This window comes from Gopherus evgoodei, chromosome 1 (genome assembly GCF_007399415.2).
Source record: "Gopherus evgoodei ecotype Sinaloan lineage chromosome 1, rGopEvg1_v1.p, whole genome shotgun sequence".
NCBI lineage: Eukaryota > Metazoa > Chordata > Testudines > Testudinidae > Gopherus > Gopherus evgoodei.
In genome coordinates this window covers 123,268,344-123,293,886 of record NC_044322.1, presented here as the reverse complement: position 1 = coordinate 123,293,886, position 25,543 = coordinate 123,268,344, and the positions used below count along the sequence as shown (strand labels likewise).

The following is a 25,543-nucleotide window of genomic DNA, read 5'->3' as shown; positions in this document are numbered from 1 at the left end:
TTTGACACCATCAGCTCAGGATTAAACAAAGACTGTGAATGGCTTACCAACTACAAAACCAGTTTCTCCTCCCTTGGTTTTCACACCTCAACTGCTAGAACAGGGCCTCATCCTCCCTGACTGAACTAACCTCGTTATCTCTAGCTTGCTTGCATATATATTCCTGCCCCTGGAAATTTCCACTACATGCATCTGACGAAGTGGGTATTCACCCACGAAAGCTCATGCTCCAAAACGTCTGTTAGTCTATAAGGTGCCACAGGATTCTTTGCTGCATTTATAGATCGTTCACCAAATAGACTTAGGTGGGTGAGGGATCTTCATTTGAAGCACTAGGTGCTCAAACAGACCATGCGGCTTGCTTTGGCACTGAGGCCCTTGTCAGATCGGATGTTGCTCTCCGGTCCTGAGCATGCTTCTGCTTTGCTTCCTGGATCTGGTGCCTCTCCAAAGAGATGAAGGAGTTTTTCCCCATCAAGTGCACTGAGGAAAAGGTCACATAAGACTGACTCAGGTCATTCCACGTTGCATGGGGACTCGTCTCCCTCCTTCAGAAGGAGCATGGATTAGGCCGGGATGAATGCCAGTGCCCCATCCCATCAACCACTCCCTGGTACCACACGAGGAGGTCAGGGACCTTGTACTGTTGTCTCCGGTTCCAGCCCCAGGATATCCGTTGAGTCCGGTACTAATGAGGGCAATACTGGCACTGTCTCTTTCCACGCTGGTGGTGCATCTCATAGCAATGGACTTCTTCTGCTTTTCTGTCCCGACCTTGCCCGTGGTCCAGGACTTTGCCAGGGCTGCTTCCTTCATCTTCCTATTGGCTGGTCAGGCTGCTGAACCTGTGGGTCTGTCAGCACCATACTCTGTTGTTTCTCTTTCACAGTCAGTGAAATGGGGGCTGCACCTGGGCTTGGTGTGAAGGACCTCTCCAGCACCGGGAGTTTCTTTGGCATCCCTGCACCTGGCGCCGCCAGCGTTACCCTGTCGGCACTCATTGCCCTCCACTTCACCATCATCCGTTACCTTGGTACTGCTGCCAACTTTGGCGTCAACACTACTTCTTGCACCAGAAACGAAGGAAGCATACTTGGTGCTGCTGGTACCATTTCTGCTGTTGGCGCTCACTCCCTTCATTTTGGGCTATGGATTAGTCAGACTAGTTGCTTGCAGCCTGATGGATGGTTTCACCTTTATCCCCTGAAGCCCACTACTCTTCAGCATCCCGGTTAGGTTCTTCCTTCTCTCGCTGACCATCACCTGACCCACTCTGGGGGACCATTTATGGAGTGCTATGGGTACTAGGGTTGGTGTTCATCTCACATTTGGGACAGGGCCACCTGGCTTTGCGTCTGCTGGCCACTATGCCTTATCCATACCAGTGGCCTCCATGAAATCCGTCAGATACTTAGTCATGGTGGTCCCACTCCTTGCCTCACTTGAAGGTGAGGTAACTGACAAGGTCTATGGTGATATCATTGATCTACTACAGGCCCAGGCACCAGTAAGCCTTCCCCTCGCAGAGCCTCCATAGTGGTCCCATCCAGGTTCATCAGTCCTGGAGCAAGGTCTGGTTCTGGCACAGTTAACCATTTCCTCTTCATCCCTGGATGATTCAGCGATGCCTGGCTCTTCCTCCCCTTCAGTACTGGAGGATTTCAAGGCATACTAGGACCTTTTGCAGTGTGTGGCTGCTTTGCAGGGTATTCAAATGGAGCTCTTTGAAGAGAACACCCATAAGTTAGTGCTTATCTGCAGCCATCTATCCCTGGGAGAGTCTCCCTCCCTGTTAACGATGCACTCCTTGAGCTTGCTACGGTCCTCTGGAGCATGCTGGCTTTGGTACCGCCTGCAGCAAAGCACAAGGAAAAGTGCTACTTTGTTCTGGTGGAGGGATGTGAGGGTTTTCACTCCCATCAAGCCCCACGTTCCCTGGTTGTAACTGTGGTGAATGATAGAGCCTATTGGGGCAGGTACACGCCCACTCCCAAGGATAAGGACTCTAAATGAATATACCTGATGGACAGGAAGATTTATACCTCCTCTTCCTTGCAGATGCAGATGGCTAACCAGCAAGCACTGCTGTTCAAGTATGACTTTTGTGAACTGGATGGCTATGTCTGAGTTTGCAGACCAGCTGCCAAAAGCCTTGAGAGAGGCATTTCGGGCATTTGTCACGGAAGGCTGCTTGGTGACTAAGACTTTGTTGCAGTCTGTGCTAGAATCTTTGGTCAGAGTGATGACCACTGCAGTGGCTATGAGAAGGGCTTCCTGGCTGCAGAATTTGGGTATAACTCTCAATGTGCAGCAGGCCATAGAGGATTTGCCCTTTGGCCAAACACAGCTTTGGGATAAGACAAATGAGACTTTGCAGTTCTTCAAGGACGCTACCCAACAGCCCTTGGGAGAATATACACCAACAGTGCAGAGGCACCACTGTGGTTGTCAACAGCAGCAGTATCCACAGCGCACATTTGGGCAGCCGTTCCCTCCCCCAAGACAGCAGGACTATGGCAGAAAGGGGCATAGATCCCATAGAGGGAGGCAGTCTTGTGTGGGGTTTGGCCAGTGCACATGCCCTCCCTGGCACAGTTAAGCATCCATTTCGACTCCTTGGTCCAGAGCAGTGTTCCAGTCATCATTCCTTTCTCCTCGTACCTTCCATTTGGGGACAGGACGGCCGCCTTTCATAAAGCATGGGCTTCAATCGCCAATGACAGCTGGGTCCTAGGCACTGTCAAATCTGACTATGCCATCCAGTCCCTGTCCATCCCTTCCTGTCCCTCTTCAGGAACCCCTCTCACCAGGTACTGCTCCTTGAGCAGGTTCACTCTCTACTGGCTTTGGGAGTGGTGGAGGAGGTTTTGCTGGAACATTGGGGTCATAGTTTCTATTGCCAAATCTGAGGGAGGATAAGACTCATTCTTCTTCGAGTGATTGCTCACATCCATTCCAGTTAGGTGTGCGTGCCGCGCGTGCACGTTCGTCGGAAACTTTTTACCCTAGCAACTCCAGTGTGCCGGCAGGTCGCCCCCTGGAGTGGCGCCGCCATGGCGCCCAATATATATCCCTGCCGGCCCGCCCGCTCCTCAGTTCCTTCTTACCGCCGAGTCGGTCGTTGGAACTGTGGAGCGCGGCATAGCTGTCCTCCACGTCCCTAGCTCTCCTAGTTCTCTATCGTTTATCTATCGTTCATCTCTAGTTCCATTATAGTTGTTAATTAGTTTGTTAAGCAGATAGTTAAGTTAAATAGTTGCTAAGTAGTTCTTTGCCGGGGGCTTAGCCCTTCCCGGCACCCGGCGCCAGGCTCATGCCTGTTTCGCCGGGCTTCAAGCAGTGTGCGGCCTGCAAGAAGCCCATGCCTACCAGCGATCCCCACGAAGCGTGCCTGAAGTGCCTCGGGGAATCGCACAGATCCGACAAGTGCCGCATCTGTAAGGCCTTTAAGCCGAGGACAAAGAAGGAGAGGGATCAAAGGCTCCGAACTCTCCTAATGGAGGCGGCACTTGACCCGACGGCTTCGCAGGCCGTGGTATCGGCACCGGCACCGGATCGCTCCGGCACCGAGAAGACTCCTCTGCACCGACCCTCTCCGGCACTGGAGTCAGAGCCAAGGCCGTCGAAGTCTGATACTCCGGCCAGGAAGACCTGGCTAGAGCGCCCGGCCTCGACATCGGCCGTGGCGCCGCTGGCACCGTCAGCACCGTTGACTCCGGGCCCGGCGGGTCCGTTGAGTCCGGTACCGCCGAGCTCCCCCATGAGATCTGGGGTTGAAATAGTGGTCCCGTCCACACCGGAGACCTTCGCCTCGGCTCGGGACCTTATTGCCCTGACTGAGCCCACTCGGCTGCCACCCCCGGTACCTCCGATGCGGGTCGTGTCCAGAGGCAAGCCCATGATATCGGCACCGCCCAGAGACAGTCGTTCACGATCCAGGTCCCGACGTCTTGGGCGCTGCAGATCCCGACGCCGCTCGCAGTCCCGGCACCGCTCCCCTCAGCGGTACCGGTCGCACTCGCGGCACCGGTCGGCATCGAGACGGTCGCGGTCAGGCTCCAGTCGTCGACACCGGCACCGCGATTCCAGGAGCGGGTCCCGACGCTACTCGCCGCACCGGTCGACCTCCCGGCACCGAGCTGGTGGCAGGTCCCGGTCTCGGTCGACCTCCCGGCACCGAGCTGGTGGCAGGTCCCGGTCGACCTCCCGGCACCGAGCTGGTGGCAGGTCCCGGCACCGAAGCGGCGCCCGGTACCGGTCAGGATCCCGGCACCGTGACAGATCCCGGTCCCGATCCCGATCCCGGCACCGATTTGACTCCCGGCACCGGTCCCCGGCACCGAGACGATCCTCCGTGCCGGCCCGCGCAGACCCTTACCATCCAGGGTCGGCCCCACCATGGCCCTCGAGACAGCCGTCCGTATCTTCCCAGACGGACAGCGGGTATGCGCTGGGCACCGACAGGCAGGCGGCGCTGTTCGGTGATCCGCCGCTGCAGGACCAAGGCCCACAACAGTGGGGATTCTGGACACCCTGGGCATACCATCAGGCCCAGGGCCCCCAGCAGCTCCCTGCTAGACTGGCGACTGCGGAGCGTAGGGCCCCTGAAGCCTCGTTGTCTCGCCCCCCTCCCTCCCCGGAAGGGGAGGAAGGGTCCAAGCAGCAGGACTCCGCTGCGGCTCCGGAGGCAGAGGCGAGGGCTGAGGAAGACCCTCAGTTAGACACTCTCGTGCCTGGGGTCTCATCTTCCTCCTCCCCGGATGAGGCGGTGGCGGGTACCTCCTCCAACAGTCCCCCCCAGCTGGATCTCAGGGCGCACCAAGACCTCCTCAGGCGCTTGGCTCAAAATCTGAGTCTGCAGGCAGAGGAGGTCTCGGAGATAGAGGATCCAATTGTAACCATCCTCTCTTCTGATGCTCCCACCAGGGTCGCCCTGCCCTTCATACGGACCATCCAGGCCAACGCCAATACCATCTGGCAGTCCCCGGCCTCCATCCCTCCGACAGCGAAAGGAGTCGAGAGGAAGTACATGGCCCCTTCTAGGGGATACGAATATCTCCATGTACACCCGACTCCGGGTTCACTGGTGGTGCAATCAGTGAACGATAGGGAGCGTCACGGCCAGGAGGCTCCAGCCCCCAAATCCAGAGAAGCCAGGCGGATGGACCTCCTTGGCCGTAAGGTGTATTCGGCTGGGGCGCTGCAGCTCAGGGTCTCCAGCCAGCAGGCGCTGCTGAGCAGATATGCCTTTAATTCCTGGGTGGCAGTGGACAAATTTAAGGAGCTGCTGCCACAGGATGCTCGCCAAGAGTTTACGGCCATCTTGGACGAAGGCAAGAAGGTCGCACGCACGGCCTTACAAGCCTCCTTGGACGCTGCGGACTCGGCTGCCCATACCCTCGCGTCAGGAGTTACGATGCGTTGCATCTCCTGGCTGCAGGTTTCCGGACTTCCGCCAGAGCTCCAGCATACCATACAGGACCTTCCTTTCGAAGGCCAGGGCCTGTTTTCTGATAAGACAGACCCCAGACTCAAAAGTCTAAAAGACAACCGGGTTATTATGCGGTCCCTCGGGATGCACACCCCCGTGACGCAGCGTAGACCCTTTAGGTCGCAACAACAGCAGCAACGTAGGCCGTTTTCCCAGTTCCGCCAGCGGCAGGACCTTTACAGGCGCCGCGGCAGGAACGGAAGGCGCAGACAGTCGGGGAACCAAGGGGGGCAGAACCAAGGCTCCTCAAAACCCCCGCCTGGTCCTAAGCCTTCATTTTGAAGGTGCGCCCGAGGGCGCGGTAACAGTTTCCCCTATGGATCCTTCCCCCCCCGTTTTCCAACCGCCTTTCGTTTTTCCTCCCGGCGTGGTCCCAAATAACATCGGACCGCTGGGTCTTGAGCATGGTGCAGATGGGATACCGCCTGCAGTTTGTTTCATTTCCTCCTTCCCGCCCTCCTTCCTCGTCCCTCTTCAGGGACCCCTCTCACGAGCAATTCCTTCGGCAGGAGGTGCAGACGCTCCTCAGCAAAGGAGCTATAGAGGCGGTTCCGGAAAACGAGAAAGGCAAGGGGTTTTATTCCCGCTACTTTCTGATCCCCAAGGCCAAGGGGGGCCTCAGGCCTATCCTCGACCTGCGAGAACTCAACAAATACCTCGTGAAGTTGAAGTTCCACATGGTATCCCTGGGGACCATTATTCCATCCCTGGATCCGGGAGACTGGTACGCCGCCCTCGACATGCAGGACGCGTATTTCCACATTGCCATTTGGCCACGCCACAGACGCTTTCTCCGCTTCGTTGTGGGGGCTCTTCATTATCAGTTTGCAGTCCTCCCATTCGGCCTGTCCACGGCCCCGAGGGTGTTTACAAAATGCATGGCAGTTGTCGTGGCGCATCTTCGGCGCAACCGTGTCCACGTGTTCCCTTATCTGGACGACTGGTTGATTCGGGGCACGTCGGAACAGCAAGTCAACAGCCATGTCCGCGTGATCACCGGCATGTTTGCAAGTCTGGGCCTCTTGATAAACACAGACAAGTCCACCCTGAGGCCCACGCAGAAGGTGGAATTTATCGGGGCCGTCCTGGACGCCACTGTGGGCAGGGCCTCCCTGCCTCTGCAACGGTTTCAGACCATGGCGGCGATCGTTCAACGTTTGCGGTCAGCCCCATTGACGTCAGTGAGGACATGTCTAACCCTGTTAGGCCACATGGCGGCGTGCACCTTTGTGACCGACTACGCTCGGCTCCACATGAGGCCTCTCCAGCTGTGGCTTATCAGTCATTACAGGCCGGCAAGGCAACCGTTAGACATGTTAGTCACAATCCCCCAGAAGGTCTTAGATTCTCTCGGCTGGTGGTTATACCAGTCCGTATTATGTGCGGGTCTTCCCTTCCACCCCTCTCAGCCCTCGGTATCCCTGACAACGGATGCCTCAGATCTAGGCTGGGGGGCCCACCTAGGGGCCCTGCGGACACAGGGCCTGTGGTCCCAGGAGGAGGTGGGGCTACACATCAACATGCGGGAGTTGAGAGCGGTCCGCCTTGCTTGTCAAGCGTTCTGTCATCAGCTTCAGGGTCGTTGTGTCGCCGTGTTCACGGACAACACGACGACCATGTACTATATCAACAAGCAGGGCGGCACCAGGTCCTCCTCCCTGTGCCACGAGGCGATACGACTCTGGGACTTTTGCGTAGCCCACTCCATTCACCTCAGGGCTTCCTTCCTCCCTGGAGTACGGAACACGCTGGCGGATCGATTGAGCAGATCCTTCCTGTCACACGAGTGGTCCCTTCGCCCGGACGTCGCTCTCTCCATTTTCCGGAGGTGGGGTTATCCCCGGGTGGACCTCTTCACGTCCAAGGGGAACAGGAAGTGCCAAGCGTTCTGCTCTTTTCAGGGCAGGGAGCCGGGGTCGATAGCGGATGCCTTCCTCATCCAGTGGTCGACCCACCTGTACTATGCGTTTCCCCCGTTCCCTCTGGTCCACAAGGTCCTCCTGAAGGTGCGCAGAGACAGGGCTCTCGTGATCATGGTGGCCCCGGCATGGCCCAGGCAGCACTTGTACTCCATGCTGCTGGACTTGGCCATAGCCGACCCAGTTCCCCTGCCCCTTCATCCGGACCTGATTACCCAGGACCACGGGACCCTCTGTCACCCAGACCTGCAGTCGCTGCACCTAGCGGCGTGGCTCCTGCGTGGCTGACTGGTTCCGAGCTGCGCTGCTCCACGCCTGTGAGAGAGGTGCTCTTGAGCAGCAGGAAACCGTCCACAAGAGCCACATATTCGGCGAAATGGAAGCGCTTCTCCTGTTGGTGCGTAGAGAGAAATCTCCGCCCTATGGAAGTTTCGATAACCGAAATCTTAGACTACGTTTGGTCCCTCAAAGGGCAAGGTCTGGCCTTATCGTCGTTGCGAGTCCACCTAGCAGCTATCTCCACCTTTCACCCGGGTGCGGACGGTCGCTCCGTTTTTTCTCACCCGACGGTGTCGAGATTCCTGAAAGGGCTGGAACGTTTATTCCCTAACGTCCGTCCCCCTGCTCCAACCTGGGATCTTAACCTGGTGTTGTCCCGGCTCATGGGGCCCCCCTTTGAGCCGTTAGCTACTTGCTCCCTGCTCTACCTCTCTTGGAAAACTGCCTTTCTGGTGGCTATCACCTCAGCTAGACGGGTGTCGGAGCTCCGAGCTCTTGTGGTAGACCCCCCATATACGGTCTTCCACAAGGACAAGGTGCAGCTGAGACCACACCCTGCTTTTCTGCCCAAGGTGGTCTCAGCCTTCCACGTCAACCAAGAGATTTTCCTTCCGGTTTTTTTCCCAAAACCTCACTCCTCAGGCAGGGAGCAGCAGCTCCACTCGCTGGATGTCCGTAGGGCTCTCGCGTTCTACATAGAGAGGACTAAGCCCTTCCGAAAATCCCCCCAGCTTTTCGTGGCGGTAGCAGATCGTATGAAAGGGCTTCCTATCTCCTCCCAGAGGGTATCCTCTTGGGTTACGTCCTGTATCAGGACCTGTTATGACTTGGCCCATGTCCCTACGGGCCGTGTGACTGCGCATTCTACCAGGGCGCAGGCGTCGTCGCTGGCTTTCCTCGCCCGCGTGCCCATCCAGGAAATCTGTCGGGCAGCGACCTGGTCATCGGTCCACACCTTTGCTTCCCACTACGCCCTGGTCCAGCAGTCGAGGGAGGATGCGGCCTTCGGAACTGTAGTGCTCCGTGCCGCGACTTCTCACTCCGACCCCACCGCCTAGGTATGGCTTGGGAGTCACCTAACTGGAATGGATGTGAGCAATCACTCGAAGAAGAAAAGACGGTTACTCACCTTTGTAACTGTTGTTCTTCGAGATGTGTTGCTCACATCCATTCCACACCCGCCCTCCTTCCCCACTGTCGGAGTAGCCGGCAAGAAGGAACTGAGGAGCGGGCGGGCCGGCAGGGATATATATTGGGCGCCATGGCGGCGCCACTCCAGGGGGCGACCTGCCGGCCCACTGGAGTTGCTAGGGTAAAAAGTTTCCGACGAACGTGCACGCGCGGCGCGCGCACCTAACTGGAATGGATGTGAGCAACACATCTCGAAGAACAACAGTTACAAAGGTGAGTAACCGTCTTTTTTTGACCTTCGAGGCCTTAACAAATATATCTGATACAAGAGGTTCCAAATGGTCACTCTATTAACTATCCTCCCCACGTTGTCTCAGAATGATTTGGTTTGCTGCCCTGGACCTTCAGGACACCTGTTGGGCCACAGAAAGTTCTTTTGATTCATCATAGCAGAGCTCCATCTTCAGTATATGGTATTGCCCTTCGGCCTCTCTTCTGCCCCTTGGGTTTTTACCAAATGCATGTTCTTGGAGACAGCATACCTGAGGAAGAAAGGAATCAACGTCTTCCTATATTGGACGACTGGCTATACTGAGAGGCAAGTCCAGAGGGGACATCAATATTACACTGTGTCTGCTCAACCATCTGGGTTTCATTCTAAGCACTGAAAGGTCAATTTTGGTTCCCACTCAAAAAATGGAGTTCATTGGGGCCCTAACAGACTCTCCGAGTTGAAGAGCATTTCTGTTGACAGACCATTTTCAGTCATTCGCTACCTTTTCCTTAGTCTGCAATCTCAGCTTTCCATGATGCATTGGATGTATCTCAGGCTCTTGGGCTACATGTCTGCTGGCATGCAGGTGGTCCAGTTTGCAAGGTTGTGTCTTTGCCTCCATCAGATGTGGCTCAGGGCAGTTTACAATCTGACTCTTCACTCCTTGGAGAGATTGGTCCATCTCCCTCCACTGGTCCAGGATTCGTTGCTGGGGTGGATGCTCCTGGAGAACATTTGTCCGGGTACTCCCTTCATCCAGCCCATACCATCCAGGTTTGTCTCTGATGCCTCCAAGATGGGCTGGTGAGCCCATCTGGAGTTGCTGAAAGTTCAAGGACTGTGATCAGAGCTGTAGTCCTCATTGCATATGAAAGTGCTGGAGTTTTGGGTCATCTACAATGTATATCACACTTTTCTGGACCATATCGAGGGCTCAGTGGTTCACATATTTACCGACAATATCACCACGATGTATTATGTGAACAGGCAAGGGGGAGAACACTCCAGGGTGCTCTGCCAAGAGGCAATCAGGTTGTGGCAGTTCTGCATTGAGGAGAGTATCAGTCTGGTAGCCAGCCCCTTGCCCAGAATCTAGACTCATTTCACAGACTATTTTCAGCAGGAATTTTTCCCTGAGCCATGAGTGGTCTTTGAAAACAAATGTCCTCTGGGTCACCTTTGGAGTTTGGGGCATTCCAACGATTGACCTGTTTGCCATTAGAGACAACAGGAAATGTAAATCTGTTCTGCTCTAGAGGGATCCTCAGTCCGGAATCCCTATCCAATGGTTACCATCTCAGCTAATAGTCTGCTCTCCTGTACACTTCCCCCTGATCCTGACCATCCCACAGATTATTCTCATTGCCGCAGTGTGGCCAAGGCAATGCTGGTTCTCCAACTTTCTCACATTATCAATTCAGCATCCGATATCTCTCTTCTTCATCGCAACCTACTCGCAGAGAATCACGGACACACCTTGCATCCCACACTCAGTTCCCTGCATCTCGTGGCATGGCTGCTGCTTGGCTAGATGAGGAGCAGTGTTCAGCAGCTGTTCCACAGGTCCTAGTCAGCAGTAGAAAACCCTCTAGCAGTATAGCCTATTCAGCAAAATGGAAGCGGTTTTTGTTGTGGTGATTGGCCCACAGAATTCAACCAACACTGGCTTCCTTCCAGGACCTCCTGGAGTACTTGCTGCACCTTTAGTTGCTGGGAATTGCACTTAGCTCATTGAGGGTGTATTTGGCAGTGATAACGGCATTTCATCCCCCGTTAAGGGAAGATCAGTCTTCTCCAATACTGTGGTAGCAAAATTCTTAAAAGGGCGTGTCATAACATTTCTTCCCAGATCTGGACCTTAGCGTCCAAAATATGGGTGTTAGCATGAAAACCTCCAAGCTTAGTTTCCAGCTTGGACCTGGTAATTGCTGCCACCAGCCAGGAATTATACAGTGCTTAGCTCACTGTGGTCTCCCCAAAACCTTCCCTGGGGGACCCCAAGACTCAGATTCCTTGAGTCTCACAACAAAGGGGAATAAACTATTTCCCTTCCCCCTCCTCCCCTCCAGGTGTTCCCTCCTTGGGTTCCTGGAGAGATATACAGAAGCAAGCTCCGTGAATCTAAACAAAGGGATTCTACCCTCCCTGTTTCCAGTCCTGGAAACAAGTACCGAGAGAGCTAATCTCTCTTCCCCCTCCCTCAGAGGGTATGCAAAGTCAGGCTTAGTAAATCTAACACAAAGAGATTTTCCCCTGACTTCTTCCTCTCACCAATTCCCTGGTGAGCTGCAGACTCAATTCCCTGGAGTCCCCACTAAAGAAAAACTCCAACAGGTCTTAAAAAGAAAGCTTTCTATAAAAAGAATGAAAAAAAGGACATAAAAGGATCTCTGTAATAAGGTGACAATATACAGGGTCAATTGCTTAAAGGAAAAAAAATGAATAAACAGCCTTATCCAAAAAGAATACAATTTAACACATTCTAGCAACTACACACATGTAAATACAAAAGAATACAATATAAACCTATTGTCTTACTATCCTTGTACTTACAACTTGGAAACAGAAGATTAGAAAGCCTGGAGATAGAAAAATCACTCTCAGAGCCGAGAGAAGAGAGAGACCATGAACAAAGGACTCACACCCAAAACTTCTCTCCACCCATATTTGAAAAAGTCTTGTTTCCTGATTGGTCCTCTGGTCAGGTGTTTGGTTCCCTGTGTTAACCCTTTACCGGTAAAAGAACATTAACCCTTAGCTATCTGTTTATGACAGGGCATCTTCATCTCTATCCTCTGGTCCAAGAGCTGGTTCCTCTTTGGGACCTTACCATGATCCTAGCAGTTTTAATGGGGCCTTCATTCAAACCACTGGCATGTTGTACCGTTCCACTTTTGTGTCAGAGAACTGCATTCCTCGTAGCAGATAACATCTGCAAGAAGAGAATGAGAGTTGCATGCTCTAATGGCAGAGCCTCCTTTATATACAATTCTCCAAGGCCAAAGTGAATTTACAACCATACACCAAATTTTTGTCTAAAGTGGTTTCTCGGTTCTATTTGAACCAGGTGGTATATTTATCTGTGTTCTTTCCTAAGCTGCATTCATCTCCGGAGGAGCAGCATCTCCATCCATTAGATGTCAGGCAATGTCTAGCCTTCTGTCTGGACAGGACTAAACTGTTTTGTGCCCCACCTCACCTGTTCATGTCATATGCAAATCATGTGAAGGGGAAAGTAGTCTCTTCACAGATGATTTCTAAATGAATAACATCCTGTATCAAGACTTCATATGAAATAGCTTAGTCTATGCCTCCTCATCAGGTGTGAGCTCACTCTGTGAGCATGCAAGCCATGTCAATAGTCTTCCTAGTGACGTCTCAATATTGGAGATTTGCGGGGCTGCTACATGGTTGTCCATACATATATTTATGAACCGTTATGCAGTAACTGCACCTTCTAGGGCGGATGCAAGTTTTGGTAGGCAGTCTTGCAATCCTTGTTTAGGTAGACTCTGAGCCCCACCTCCTGGGGTGGGTACTGCTTGTGAGTCATATAATTGGAATACATGGCTGCATTTACTTACAGTGAGTAACCATTTCTTCAACTGTAGTTCTTTGAGATGAGATGCAGATGTGTATTCCATGACCCGACCTCCATCCGCTGCATTGGAGTCCAGTCTCTGTGTAAAGGAACTGAGGGGGGGTCAGGGAGACTCTGCTTCATGTTGCCAGAGATGGGGCTGGTCATTAGGCGTGACTGCCACCCCTCTAGGGATACTGCTAAGCAAAATTCTCTGGCTCGGTGTACTGCGTGTGTACACACCTAGGTGGAATACATGTCTGCATCATATTTCAAAGAACCACAGTTGTTATAAATAACCATTTATTTCCATTCTTCAATAGAATGTTATTCTGTATTCACCCAGCCAGTGACGAGGAGGATCCTGAAGGGTCTCGGAAATCTATTTCCACCAGTCAAACGTTTTACTCTGGTTTGAGACCTAAATCCGGTTCTTAAATGTCTTACAGGATTCTCTGTTTGAACCAATGACTACCTGCTCACTCCTCCATTTCTCAATTGAAAACGCCATTTCTGGTAGCCATCACATCAGTATGAAGAGTTAGGAATATAGGGGCCCTTATGGCATACCCCCCTTTCACATAACTTTTCAAAGACAAGTTAATATTAAGACCACACCCCAAGTTTTTACCAAAAATATCTTCCAAGTTCCATATTAACTAACCCATTCATTTCCCAATCTTCCACCCTAAACCTCACCTAGACAAAAAGGAGGTGTTGTTAAATCCACCTGATGTCAGGAGAGCCCTGGCCTTCTATCTTGACAGGACTAAAACGTTCAGAAAGACTCCCAAATTATTTGTCTTGATTGCAGGTACATCAGAAGGGTCTGCAGTCTCTAAACAAAGACTTCTCAAGTTGATATCTGATTGGTAGCAACAGCTAATGCAATCTTGTAATCTCCAAGCACCCTCAGGCATATGAACTCACTCTTCAAGATCAGTTTTCACTTCTACAGCCTTTTGCAAAAATGTTCCCATCAGTGAAATAAGTAGAGCTGCAACTTGAACCTCTATATGTACCTTTGCTAAGTGCTGTGCAATAACTCATGACTTGGCTTCTGATGCTATGTGTGGCTCAGCTATACTTTCTTCAATACCAGACTCAGCTCTGAAGGCCCTTCCTCCTTAAAGGGAACTGCTCAGTAATCACCTACAGTGGAGCACCCATAGGGACACTACTTGAAGAAGACATGGTCACTCACCCTGTGCAGTAACTGTACTTCTTCAAGATGTGGGTCCCTATGGTTTCTCCACTGCTCACTGTCCTTCTCTGTTTGGAGGTCTCTGCTACACAGTAGAGAAGAAACTAAGGGTGGTTTACCTGTGTGCTGATATATAACAGCAGGGAGCAACACACATGCACAGGCTGAACAGACACTGCTATGAGAAAACTCCAGTCAAAGGTGCAGAGGATGCAAGAACACCTAGAGTGGAGCACTCAGGGAGACACATCTCAAAGACCCACAGTTACTGCACAGGGTGAGTAACCATTTTTTCGGGTTTGTTTCCCCCCCGCCCACCCCTCCCCAAATTTTTTAGGGGATTCAAACAAGCTGTTTGAAATGAGTCTAAAAATGTATTTAAGATTATTTCTATTGGGGTAGCATGAAGTGGGGGGGTGTAAAGGAAGATGCCACCCATTCTAGAGCTCTGTCATGTTGTTGAACTGTTGTATTTTAGAGCAGTGATTTTCAGCTTGTGGTCTGCAGATCCCTAGAGGTCTGCAGACTATGTCTAAGATTCCCGAAGGGGTCCACACCTTAATTAGAAATTTTTTAGGGGTCCACAAATGAAAGAAAGGTTGAAAACCCTGTTGTAGAGGCAGCCTGGCTGTATCAGTTTGCAATAGCTTTAGCTAATATTGGTAGTGTATTTTAAATAGTAATTTCAGGTTTAAATGCAGTGATAAAATATACCAGATTGTATAATCTACATTAACCTGAATTAAAAGTTCCTCCAGTGGTGGGAAAGCAACTAGGGTGATGCACTGATGTATACAAAATATAAATAGGGACAAGAAATATTTCATCATCTGCAATTTGTGTGATGTTGTAAATGTCAGCATTCGTTTGAAACTTTGGAACTTCAGAGATGATACACTTGGTATATGGGGTAGCACGGTAGTACTTTGTCCCAAATACTAGATACATTAGTTATTGTCAAAATAGCCAACCATAGAATTAATTGAACAGTTAATCCAGTAAACAAAGCACATATTGTAGCTGGGAGAATTACAGTGTATCCTGAAGGTTGTTTTAATTGAAATCTTAATTTAAATGTCATGGAGTCTTGCCTGCCAAAGTACTTATTGAATTTAAAAATAAATTCCTGACTAGACTACTTATATTTTTTCCCCATTAATATCTTAGGTTAGTTTTGTGAAAGAAGCTATAATGAAAGTGCTGAATTTAGTGCTGATATTTGCAGATCGTTGGCAGGCTGGTTTGGGAGCTTGGAAGTAAGTAATATGTCATAATGTTTTATAATGTGATCATTTCACAGCTCCAGTGTTGTATTTGAGGTGTATATCTTTCTGCTTTGCATGTTTAATAGGAAACTAATATGACCTTTTGTTAATGAAGATAAAATTTGAGTTGAAGCTTATCAGCTGCAGGCACCCGTTGGTTGTATAATCAGAATGTGTTTCTCAGTGAAAAAGGTAGCCGGTACATTGAAAAAAAAAATTGTAAGACTGTAGTTGGTAACAACAAATGGAAGTACTTTATTTCTCATCATGTGTTCTTATAAACTAATAAAATGAAAGGCTCGGTGGTCATGCTTGTACTTACATTTTTTTCTGAGACTTAGTTTCCAGTGCCTGTGATTTTAAACTAACATTCATTTACTTGGTTTATGAGAACTGTAGGCTTAACCAATAAGGACTCATTCTGGTCTGGTAAAAAGGCAGGAGAAGAGAGGAAAAGTTAAACTTACGTTATTTGCTCCTCGGTAAATCTTCCTTTTTGATGTAGACTGCTAGTGATAGCCTTGTCTTGTGTCTCAGAAGGTGAAATCCTGGTTCTATTAAAGTCAATGCAAGTTTTGCCTTTGAGTCAGCGGAGCCAGGGTTTCACCCAGAAAGTTCAGGACCCACATTGTATCAAAAATATTAAGTCTGATAAACTTTTAAGCAGAGTACTTGCGTTACATGAGGATAACCTAAAATTATTGTATTCTGTTGTTTTTTCCTTTATACCTCCTATGTATTCTTAGTGTTGCAGGCACAGAGGGTGCCTGAGGCAAGCAACAGTGGTTCGTTGCCCAGAGTGCATAGCACCAATAAACACACCAGGGTGGAGAAGCAAGCAAAGTTTATTTGAGATCTCAAAGCGGTACAGGGAGGCTGATGCCTCAAATCAAGCACAGCTAAAACAAGCAGTCTGTTTCTTTATATCCCATGAGAACTTTTCTTGCTGACTAACAATCCCCCATTTCCCCTCCCTCTTCTGTCCGGCTGCAGCATTCTCTTCTCACATGCTCCTTTGTCTTCCCCCTCCCTCTCCACCTTTCTGCTACAGAGACATGTATGCTGTATCTAAAAGCGGCCTTGAAACTTGCTTCAATTTAGCTCCAGTGTGTTACAGCAGGGAACTGGCTGTTACACTCAGAAAATTGACTGCTGACATGACATTTTTGCAGCTATTAGTACATTAGGTTACACTAGGTTATACAAAGTGTTTAACATGGAGGAACTATGGTTCATTGAGGCCTGAGCAGGAGGGCTTCATCGACACTCATGATCATCCACCCTCCCGAGCTACCTAGATTTATGCCTAGTGACACCAACAACTCCCTCCTTTGAGAATACTCTACAAACTTTTGGCTGAGTGTTCTCACATTCAAAGAAAAACATATGATTAAGCTCTAGGGAGCTGGAATGCTTTACAGCAAGCAAGCAAGAGAAGAGTAACGATACACAACACCACACCAGTGAGCAGAAGGCGAACAATGCCTTCCTCTAGTTTTCTCCCGGTTGAGTAACCAGCCCCAGCGGGAATCAGAAATAGTGGGTCCCCTTCTGTGGGCTTTCCACTGTTCAAAAGTCTGTTCGGCTGACATGATATGCTTGTTAATATCCTGTGCGTTTTCTGGGACATAAGAACAGCATTCATCCCCTATAAGGGCGCACACCCTGCCCTGTGAAGCCACACTTTCACCCAGAAAGTGTCCAAGTATGTCTCCATAATCACAGATCAGATGGTATTCCTGATGCGTCTGTAAGGGCAGTGGGCCAAGTCTGGTACTCAAGATCACTCTGAATGGCCATCAACTGGTCATTCAGGAAATCCTGAATTCCTATACATACTAGATCCCACTGCAATGCCTTCCCAGCCTCAGTGATATTCAATACCATCTTTTCTTGGTGTAGTACTATAATACACCTGTTATTTAACTATTCTCAGGTACTGTCAAAAGGCATTAACATTAATAGCATAGGAGGGGGTTACATTATTAGTCACTGGAATGATTTCAATACGGGTAAAATTTCTAGTGGCAGAACAAACTCTTCGGGTACTTGTTATTTAAAATCCAATTAGAGAGAGCAATGCATGCTGAAAGATTTATCCAGAACACAGGGCGCAGCCTGTAGAATAAACCCCAAAATCCAATCAATACCTTGTTCCCAAGCATGGGTCCCACAAATGTCCTCCCGCCAGTATATAATTCTTTGTTTCTTCACCAGGGTCAGTTCTTAATGTCCTTTCTAGTCAGGAATTCCTGGACTTTGGCAATTTCAGTGGAGCGAGTATTCCTTCTTCTTTCCCAAAACAGTCGTGGTGCAGCATTCTACAGGGGAGAGGTTACTAGCACATCACCCTGTAATGGTTTTGATTTTTCTAGAAAAATTCAAAGGCACAATAGATCTGTCAGTGGACAAGGGAGAGGTTACTAGCACTTCACCTTGTACTTTTTCCCTGCTGTCCAGAAGGCACAGTGGAGCTAGAAGGAGAAATAGGCTAATCTTCAGTAGGAGAATTCTCCCGATGTGGAGGGATCTTTTTGCAGTGAGAATCATGGGTAGAGGCAATCAGTCTTTGACACTTCATAGCAATGTTGGTAGTCACCAGGATTTAATAAGGGCCTTTCCAGCGTGGAGCCAGAGCAGTCTTTCGTTGGTGGACCTTTACATCAGTCTAGTTTCTTGATTCCAAGGAGTGGCAGGGCTGCTAGGGTCTTTGGGTAGCGCTTCTTTACCTGTGAGAAAAGAAACCTAACATTTCATTAGTGCCTGGCAGTGTTTTGCAAACCTTATAGCTGCGTGGGCAAATTCAAGCCCTCCTTTTCCTGATTGTCAGCCAAGTCTTAGCTGTGAGCAATGTCCTTGAGTGGAGTCAGTGTCTTATCTATAGCCTGAGCTTGCTATTTTTTTTCCAGTTAACTTATTCTGTTACCAATCTATCCCTCATGTCAGGTGATCAGGCTGACACTACAGGATCGTTGGGGGAAGATAAAGAAAACACACCATATAACTGAATTTTAAAGCTTCATTAATAAAATAATAGAACGACAATGGAGAGTGTTGGGAACGCTCCCATGTTACTCAGGAAAAACATTAATGCCCTAAGCACCTTTCATACTCACTCACATACGTCCAGACTGGCCACTTCTGTGTATAATGTTCAGAGAAGGGCGAGAGGTGGACCGGAGATTATTCTGTATACAGCTTGTCCAGAATTTCCAATATGCTTCCACTTTTGGGAGGGCTGTTCTCTTACACCCTGGAATCTCCTGCAGTGTCTCTTTCAGAGATTCCAGTCCAGGTTGGCTGCCTGTGGCTTCTTTGGTGTCACCAAGCCACACCGGCTCCGGGGTCACAAAGGCACACTGTTGGATCTTACTGGACAGTTAAGCTTTGCAAATGTAATCTCAGTTCTGTAACCTATATTGCCTTTGGTTTGCCTCTGTCAATTTTCCTTTTTCCACAGCCAGCTGGGGCTGAAAGCAGTTTTTCTTTGTACTTAGCATAATCTGCTTTGATTCTTGACCTTGAACTCAGAGCAACTTTCTTTTTATCCCTGGGCCAAGATGAATTTCAAATTAACCCGTTCCTTTCCTCAATAGACAAATTTGCTCACGCTGTGTTAGGGCTTTTTGGTGATTAAACGCTCCTCTTAGATGTATGATCTTATCTAGATTAAAGTACCTTCTAGTGGGCTTTGTTTAGATGGATTTTCACGCGTGTAAATATTCCAATTCTCTAAATACCTGCAGGTTGTTGAACCATAATGTACGTACATGTAATATGCTGGGGTATTCTTAGAGGGTGAGATGGAATGTTTAGACTGCCCCCCACCCATTTTCCACCTACACACACAGGGAGGGTGCCCTGTCCGCGCTAGCGGCTCATAAACTAAGGATTTTTCCCTACAGGGTACTCATACAGGAGAGGCTAACGAGGATGGCCACGACCCTCCTACATCTCCCTTCAGCAAAGAGCATCGGCTAGTCTCTGGGAGACGGCGCCGCTTACTCTGATTGCATCCAGTGAGATGATCAGACTGTCAGTAACCCACACGGAAAGGAAGGGGGAAGGGAAGATGGGTACACACACTCCTAGACCCAGGTAGCTTCCTCACCAGACGATGCCAGGCCAAGTCAGCCCACCATGGGTCGGACCTCCTAAAGATCCACTAGTGACTGGGCTTGCGTTAGAGTAGTCCTGGTCACAAGCTTTTGCTTCACAGGGTACTCTGGGCGTCTTCTGGTAACAGTCACTCATACTGCCCCCCCCCCTTTTTTTTTAGCAGCTACAACAGGGAGAGAGTGCACTAGGACATAGGGTCTCCCCTTCCAAGACAGGTCCCTCCTTTGTTCCTGCACTATCCCTAACCTGCTTTTGGATCCTTGCACTCCGCCAGACAGGGGGAAGAACAGGAGCTACAGTTTTTTTGTTTGTTGGTTTGTTTTTTTTGTTGTACCAGAGCTTTTCATACAAACAGCTTCAGATGCTACCTGTTCACTGACAAAACAGGAGTAATTGGAGGATCGTACTGTAATTTACTGATCCTTCAGGTGGCCACCTTTCCTGACCCTCTAATTTGTACTGAGGCCAGTCTACTGTACAAAACCTTTGTAACCTACTTTTGGTCATCGGATCCGATCCAAACACCTTCCAATTTCCTAGAATGCATTCTAGGGGGGGTACACCGTGCCTTCCCCACCTTGCTGTGTCCCTGCCCCGTGTCGCAGGTAGACGCTGGGCGTCCCCAGGTCCTAACAGAGAGAGTCCAGACAACCGGACCGTTCCTACCTTCTCCAAGGGACCGGTTCCTCACTGTCACCTGGGACCGGTTCCACACCGTCGCCCGCAACTGCTTCTCCACTATTTGAGCGCGTTGCACCGTTGTGCCCTCCGGGGTCGCTCACACCGCGTCTCCGCCGAGGCCCCCGGTGCAGTCACCGGTGTGCACTGGGTGTCGGTCGTCACCACGATCCGTTGACCACCAGGAGGGATCCGGGTACAGTTAATTTTCGCCTCAGCCCACCCAGGGACGCCAAAACTGTTGCAGGCACAGAGAGTGCCCGAGGCAAGCAACAGTGGTTCGTTGCCCAGAGTGCGTAGCGCCAATAAACACACCAGGGTGGAGAAGCAAGCAAAGTTTATTTGAGATCTCAAAGTGGTGCAGGGAGGCTGATGCCTCAAATCAAGCACAGCTAAAACAAGCAGTCTGTTCCTTTATATCCCATGAGAACTGGCTGTTACAATCAGAAAACTAACTGCTGACATTACGTTTTTGCAGCTATTAGTACATTAGGTTACAGTAGGTTACACAAAGTGTTTAACATGGAGGAACAATGGTTCATTGAGGCCTGAGCAGGAGGGCTTCATCGACACTCGTGATTGTCCACCCTCCTGAGCTACCTAGATTTATGCCTAGTGACACCAACAACAGGCACAAAATGAGAAATTTCTCTAAGGCAGGATTTTCAGGAGTGCTCAGTGCTGGCCTAACTGTTCCTGTTGAAGTCCCAATCCACCCCCTAATTTTCAAGACTGTTTTGGTACTGGTGTGTATATGAGTTATTCTGCTCTAGGTATCCATCTCCTGGACAAGTGTTTCTGATTTTGCCTGTGGAACCCATCCCCCATGTCAGGGAAAAAGAGGAGCAAGTCACCAGGTAGCTCCCTCACTCTAGGCTTTGAAGCAGTATGGAGCTTTAGAGCACATCACATAAGATAGGTTTCCTAGACCGGAACAGTCGCTTTACTCCACATAGGATCAGTAGCTCTTCCTAATAGTTGTTAGATGCATACCAGAGGGTGGAGTTAGCTCACTATTAATTATCTGTGTTGTGATAGTGTCTAGAAACCCCTGTCAAGGATTGGGGCCCTGTTGTGCTAGGCACTCTGTACACACACAACTGAAAGATGATCTCTGCCTTCTTTTTATTCATTATTAGAAAGAAAGGATATGTCATCTTATATAGGACTAGCCATGTAGTAATTTATCCGTTTTATATTTGTTTAAATTAAACTGCACTTCTTCTTTCTTAGGATGGAATCCATAGAGAAGATGGAATCAGATTTTAAAAATTGTCACATGTTTCTTGTAACAGTTCTAAACAAAGCAGTCTGTAGAGGCTCTTTTCCTCATTGTGAGTATACAGAACAATTTTAAGACAATAGGCTTTTCCTATATTGACACTTCTAATTTATAAGTTTCTTTCAGCAAGTAGGCTTTTCTGGGTTTGTAGGCGTGAGGCTGTTTCAATGTTTAATATGTTTTAAATTGAATTTAAGAACAAACTTGTGTGTGTCCATAGAGAGAGATTGGCAAAGCATTTTCTATTCCCTTTTAATAAAACTATTTAACAAAAATTGTAAAGCATTTGTGCCTCACTTCATTTATGAACAGCAAAACTTCCTTCATTTTGCCTAATTCCCTGAGGGAGGGACATGCAAATGATGATTGGCGTATATCATAAATCCTAACTTTGCCAAAGGAATTCACGTGCCACTTAAAGTATTTGGTGATCAGTGATTTGACTACACATGACTTAAAATGGCTGGTGTTGAGTATGTGATGAAAAGATGATTTGCAGTCAGAGCTAATCACTGTTAAACATATTATTTTCTTATATTCAGATGTTGTATTGCCTGGTGTAGGCCAAGCAGAAATGCTATATTTATTCTTTTATGACATCAGAGTGGACAACCTAAAATGGATGACACAAGATGCCATGCTCTATTTTAACAATTCAGTGGTTTTTAGTGGTGGTTTATGTTTTATGCATCATTAGAGTCCTGTATGGTGCTTAATTGGCAAATGAAGGCAGTGCCTGCCTGAGTAATTTACATTTTAATGGTTACATACGTTAGGAGTCAAAAGTTCCATTTTTATGTTGGCCCTGACAATTTTAACATGCCACAAACATTGGTAGAACCTCACCTATTCTTAAACCCTTCAACTGATTGTGAGAACATCATCTCTATGCAGCAGTGTCACAAACCTTTAACTATGACTCTCCTACTTTTAGAGGAGAGTCATAAACGTTACACCCACTAAATATTTCTAAAGTTAGCAATAAAATATTTGCCTAAGTAACAGGTGCTTCTTTGGATGAATAAACATGATGATGTGGGTAGTGGTGCAAGAATAACACCAATTTGTTTATCTTAAATGATACTGGCTTGTCACAGTGACAGGGCATACAAAAGTAAGCCATGGTTGTAATTTCAAAAGCATAAATATGGGAGCAGAGCAGAACATAGATTAGGTCTACTGTTTGAAAAGAATTTACTCTGTATTTGCACTGATCTAAATGAAAGCAGATTTTGTCCTATATTAGATCTTTTGGCTAGTGGGGCTATTTTCAGTGTAGATGTATTAATACTGTTTATTTACAAAGGATAAAGATACAGTTTATTCAGTTTTGCACCTTTTGCGAAGGATAAGGTTCCACACCAACATGTGAAAGTAAATTAACTCTCCTCAGTTGGCCTCTCATTATTTCAGGTAATGAAATGGATAAAATTGAAAATGCCTGATTCAGGGACTTAAACCCTCAGATATTGTTGTTTGTACTTTGAATAATAAGAAATCTCATCTGCCTTGTAAGTGATAAAACTGACAGTTTCAGTAAACCTTTGCAGAGTGATGTAACCAAGAATATTTAAAATGTTTAATTTTTTTAATCTGTTTTGATTCACAGTGGAGTCTTTAGCTGTGTCACTCATGGCTGGCATGGAACAAAGTTAACAAAAGACCAGAGTGCATTGAACTGTTCAAGAACTGAACTCCTGCAGCATTCATCTGCAACATTATTTATTCAAAATGAGCATTTTATACTGAAATCCATGGATATGTAGATAAATGGCAGTTGATATTTCCTTTCATTGACTGTTTGAAACTGTAAATGGTGTTGTACAGTATTTAATGAGTATTGGTTATGGCTGTATTTTTTTTTCCTGCATGTTAGTATGCTATAATATCAGATTCATACTGTCTTGTAAAAGTAGCTGATTTGAGGATACATGAAATGTTTCTTCTTGTGAAGGAATTATTCACTATTTTGTGAAATAGAGTATTTTCTGACTAAGTCTTTAAAATAGTTTCCATTAATTTTGCAAGAAGTGATAAATACTTGCTATTTTTAACTAGGATCAAAAGCACATATGTAGAATATACTATAACTGTGAAAATGCGAAGTACAAGAATACTTGTTTTCAGCTCCTTACCCTTCCTTTGTTCTTCCAGTCCCATCCACAGCACAGGTGATCTGTCCCTTCTCCAGCTTCCTAGTCTCTTGCAACCCAGCCTCTAATATTGGTCGTTCTTCAAGTGTCTGTAAATGTGGATCTCATTCGTGTGTGTGTGTGTGTGTGTGTGTGTGTGTGTGTGTGTGTGTGTGTGTGTTGCATGAACAACAAATCTTAATCTTTTAACCAGCTATGTTCTTTGGGATCAAACATGTGCCCTGCATATCCTTATGTTACTCTCCCTCAAGGGCAGAGAAAATGGCGTATATTAAACTGCCACTCGGTTCCTTCTTACCACCTGCAAAGGAACAGTCTCTAATCCTGGGACTTGTCCTGTCACCTGTTTTAAATAAATAATAAAAAGAGCCTGTAGAGAATGACTGAAATGCTACTTTTGCATCTGTACTTCTGCTGAAACACAGTCACTAACTTTGTAAGTTTTAAAAATTTTTTGGCTGTCTGAGCTCAGGTCAACAGTCTACCAACCCTAAGTCTTTAGGCTTCATATTTCCAAGCTTTCCTCTGCAACCATGGGGGCTAGAAACTCAGTATTTTTTTTTAATAAAAGCTGAGATTTTAATGTAATCACATGACTCCAAGAGCAGGGGCTTTAAGAGCAATTCCAGATCACGAGAAAACTGGCAACACTGGCATGTCATACACAGGCAAACTGCTGGTGCCCTCTAGTATGTTCCATGTCAGTTTGTAGCTTATTTTAGGATGTTGTCTAAGCAAATTCTGTACCAGAGGCGGCAACCTTGGGCACGTGAGCCGATTTTGAGCAGCACGCAGCCGCCTGCTGTGGTTCTGGCTGCCAGCCCCCCTGCTCACCGCTCTCCCCTGCAGGGGCAGGAGGCAGAAGCTTGGTTCTGTGGCAGCCAGGCTTCCCCCTCCTCTGCTTCTTCCCCCAGTGTGGTGCTTTCCCGCCGTGCCCCCTCTCTGTCCCTGCACCAATCAGCTGATGGCCCTAGCGAGGGGGAAGAGCAGCAGCGTGCACGCAGCTCAGCTTGTAGAGGAGACAGAGGTAGGGACGGAGCCATGGGGAAGAGGGTGGAACAGGGCATATTCCTTCCAGCCCCCTGCCATGAGACACTCAGGGAAGGGGGCTGGGAGCACCCCTATGAGCCGAGCACGCCAGCCCTCTTCCCTGATCTCCCCCCACCCAGCATTCTGCCGTGCACCCTCCCACACCCCTAGCCCTCTGCCCTGACCCCCCCACACACCCAGTCTTCTGTCCTACATCTCCCATGCCCCCAGCCCTCTGCCCTGACCCTTGAACCCCCAACCCCCCTGCCTTCTGCCTTGCATCCCCCAGCCCTCTGTCCTGACCCTTGACCCCCCCCCACACCCATCCTTCTGCCCTACATCCCCCACACACCCTAGCCCTCTGCCCTGACCGTTGAACCCCCTCTCACACACAGCCTTCTGCTCTGCACCCCCCACACCCGAACCCTCTGCTGTGCATCCCCCCCCACACCCAGCCTTCTGCCCTGCACCCCAACACACCCTCAGTCCTCTGCCCTGACCCTTGACTCACACACACACCCAGCCCTCTGCCCTACACCCCCTACACACCCCAGCCCTCTGCCCTGACCCTTGAACCCCCTCACCCAAGCTTCTGCCCTGAACCCCTCCACCCAGCCCTCTCCCCTGACCCCCCCCGCATACTCAGCCTTCTGCCATACACCTCCCCACACACCCAGCCCTTTGCCCTGACCCTTGAACCACCCTGACACCCAGCCTTCTGCCCTACACCCCCCCCACCTCTGCCCTGATGCCCCCCCAGCCTTCTGCCCTGAACCCCTTCCCTCAGCCCTCTACCCTGACCCCTGAAACTGCCCCCCCAGGTCTGGGCTTCCAGCTGCAGGCCCTGCTCAGCCCGCTGCTGGCCTAGGTGAACAGAACCCCAGGCTGGTAGCGAGCTGAGCAGGCCGGCGGCATAAGTTCAGCACTTTAATTAATTTTAAATGATGCTTCTTAAACGTTTTGAAAATCTTGTTAACTAAACTATTGTATGTAAAGTAATATAATATAGACTTACAGAAAGAGACCTAAAAACATTAAAATGTATTACTGGCATGCGAAACCTTAAATTAGAGTGAAGAAACGAAGACTTGGCACACCACTTCTGAAAGGTTGCCAACCCCTGATCTATACCATATTAC

General features: G+C 48.8%; 1 protein-coding gene across 7 annotated transcripts in view; it reads left to right on the top strand.

Annotated features, from left to right (window-relative positions):
- TUBGCP5 (tubulin gamma complex associated protein 5) overlaps positions 1-23,758 on the top strand; it is a 59,703-nt gene extending 35,945 nt beyond the window's left edge. For 5 of the 7 annotated variants that reach the window (XM_030571319.1, XM_030571301.1, XM_030571344.1 and 2 more), the window contains 3 exons: positions 15,046-15,134; positions 21,174-21,274; positions 22,832-23,758. In XM_030571319.1, coding sequence (XP_030427179.1) covers positions 15,046-15,134; positions 21,174-21,274; positions 22,832-22,878 — 237 coding nt within the window. In that variant the 3' untranslated portion in view covers positions 22,879-23,758. Of the gene's footprint in view, positions 1-13,956; positions 14,156-15,045; positions 15,135-21,173; positions 21,275-22,831 lie in introns of those variants that run through there. The other 2 variants (XR_004001437.1, XR_004001438.1) reach the window with 2 other exon arrangements.
- The last annotated feature ends 1,785 nt before the right edge of the window (positions 23,759-25,543 follow it).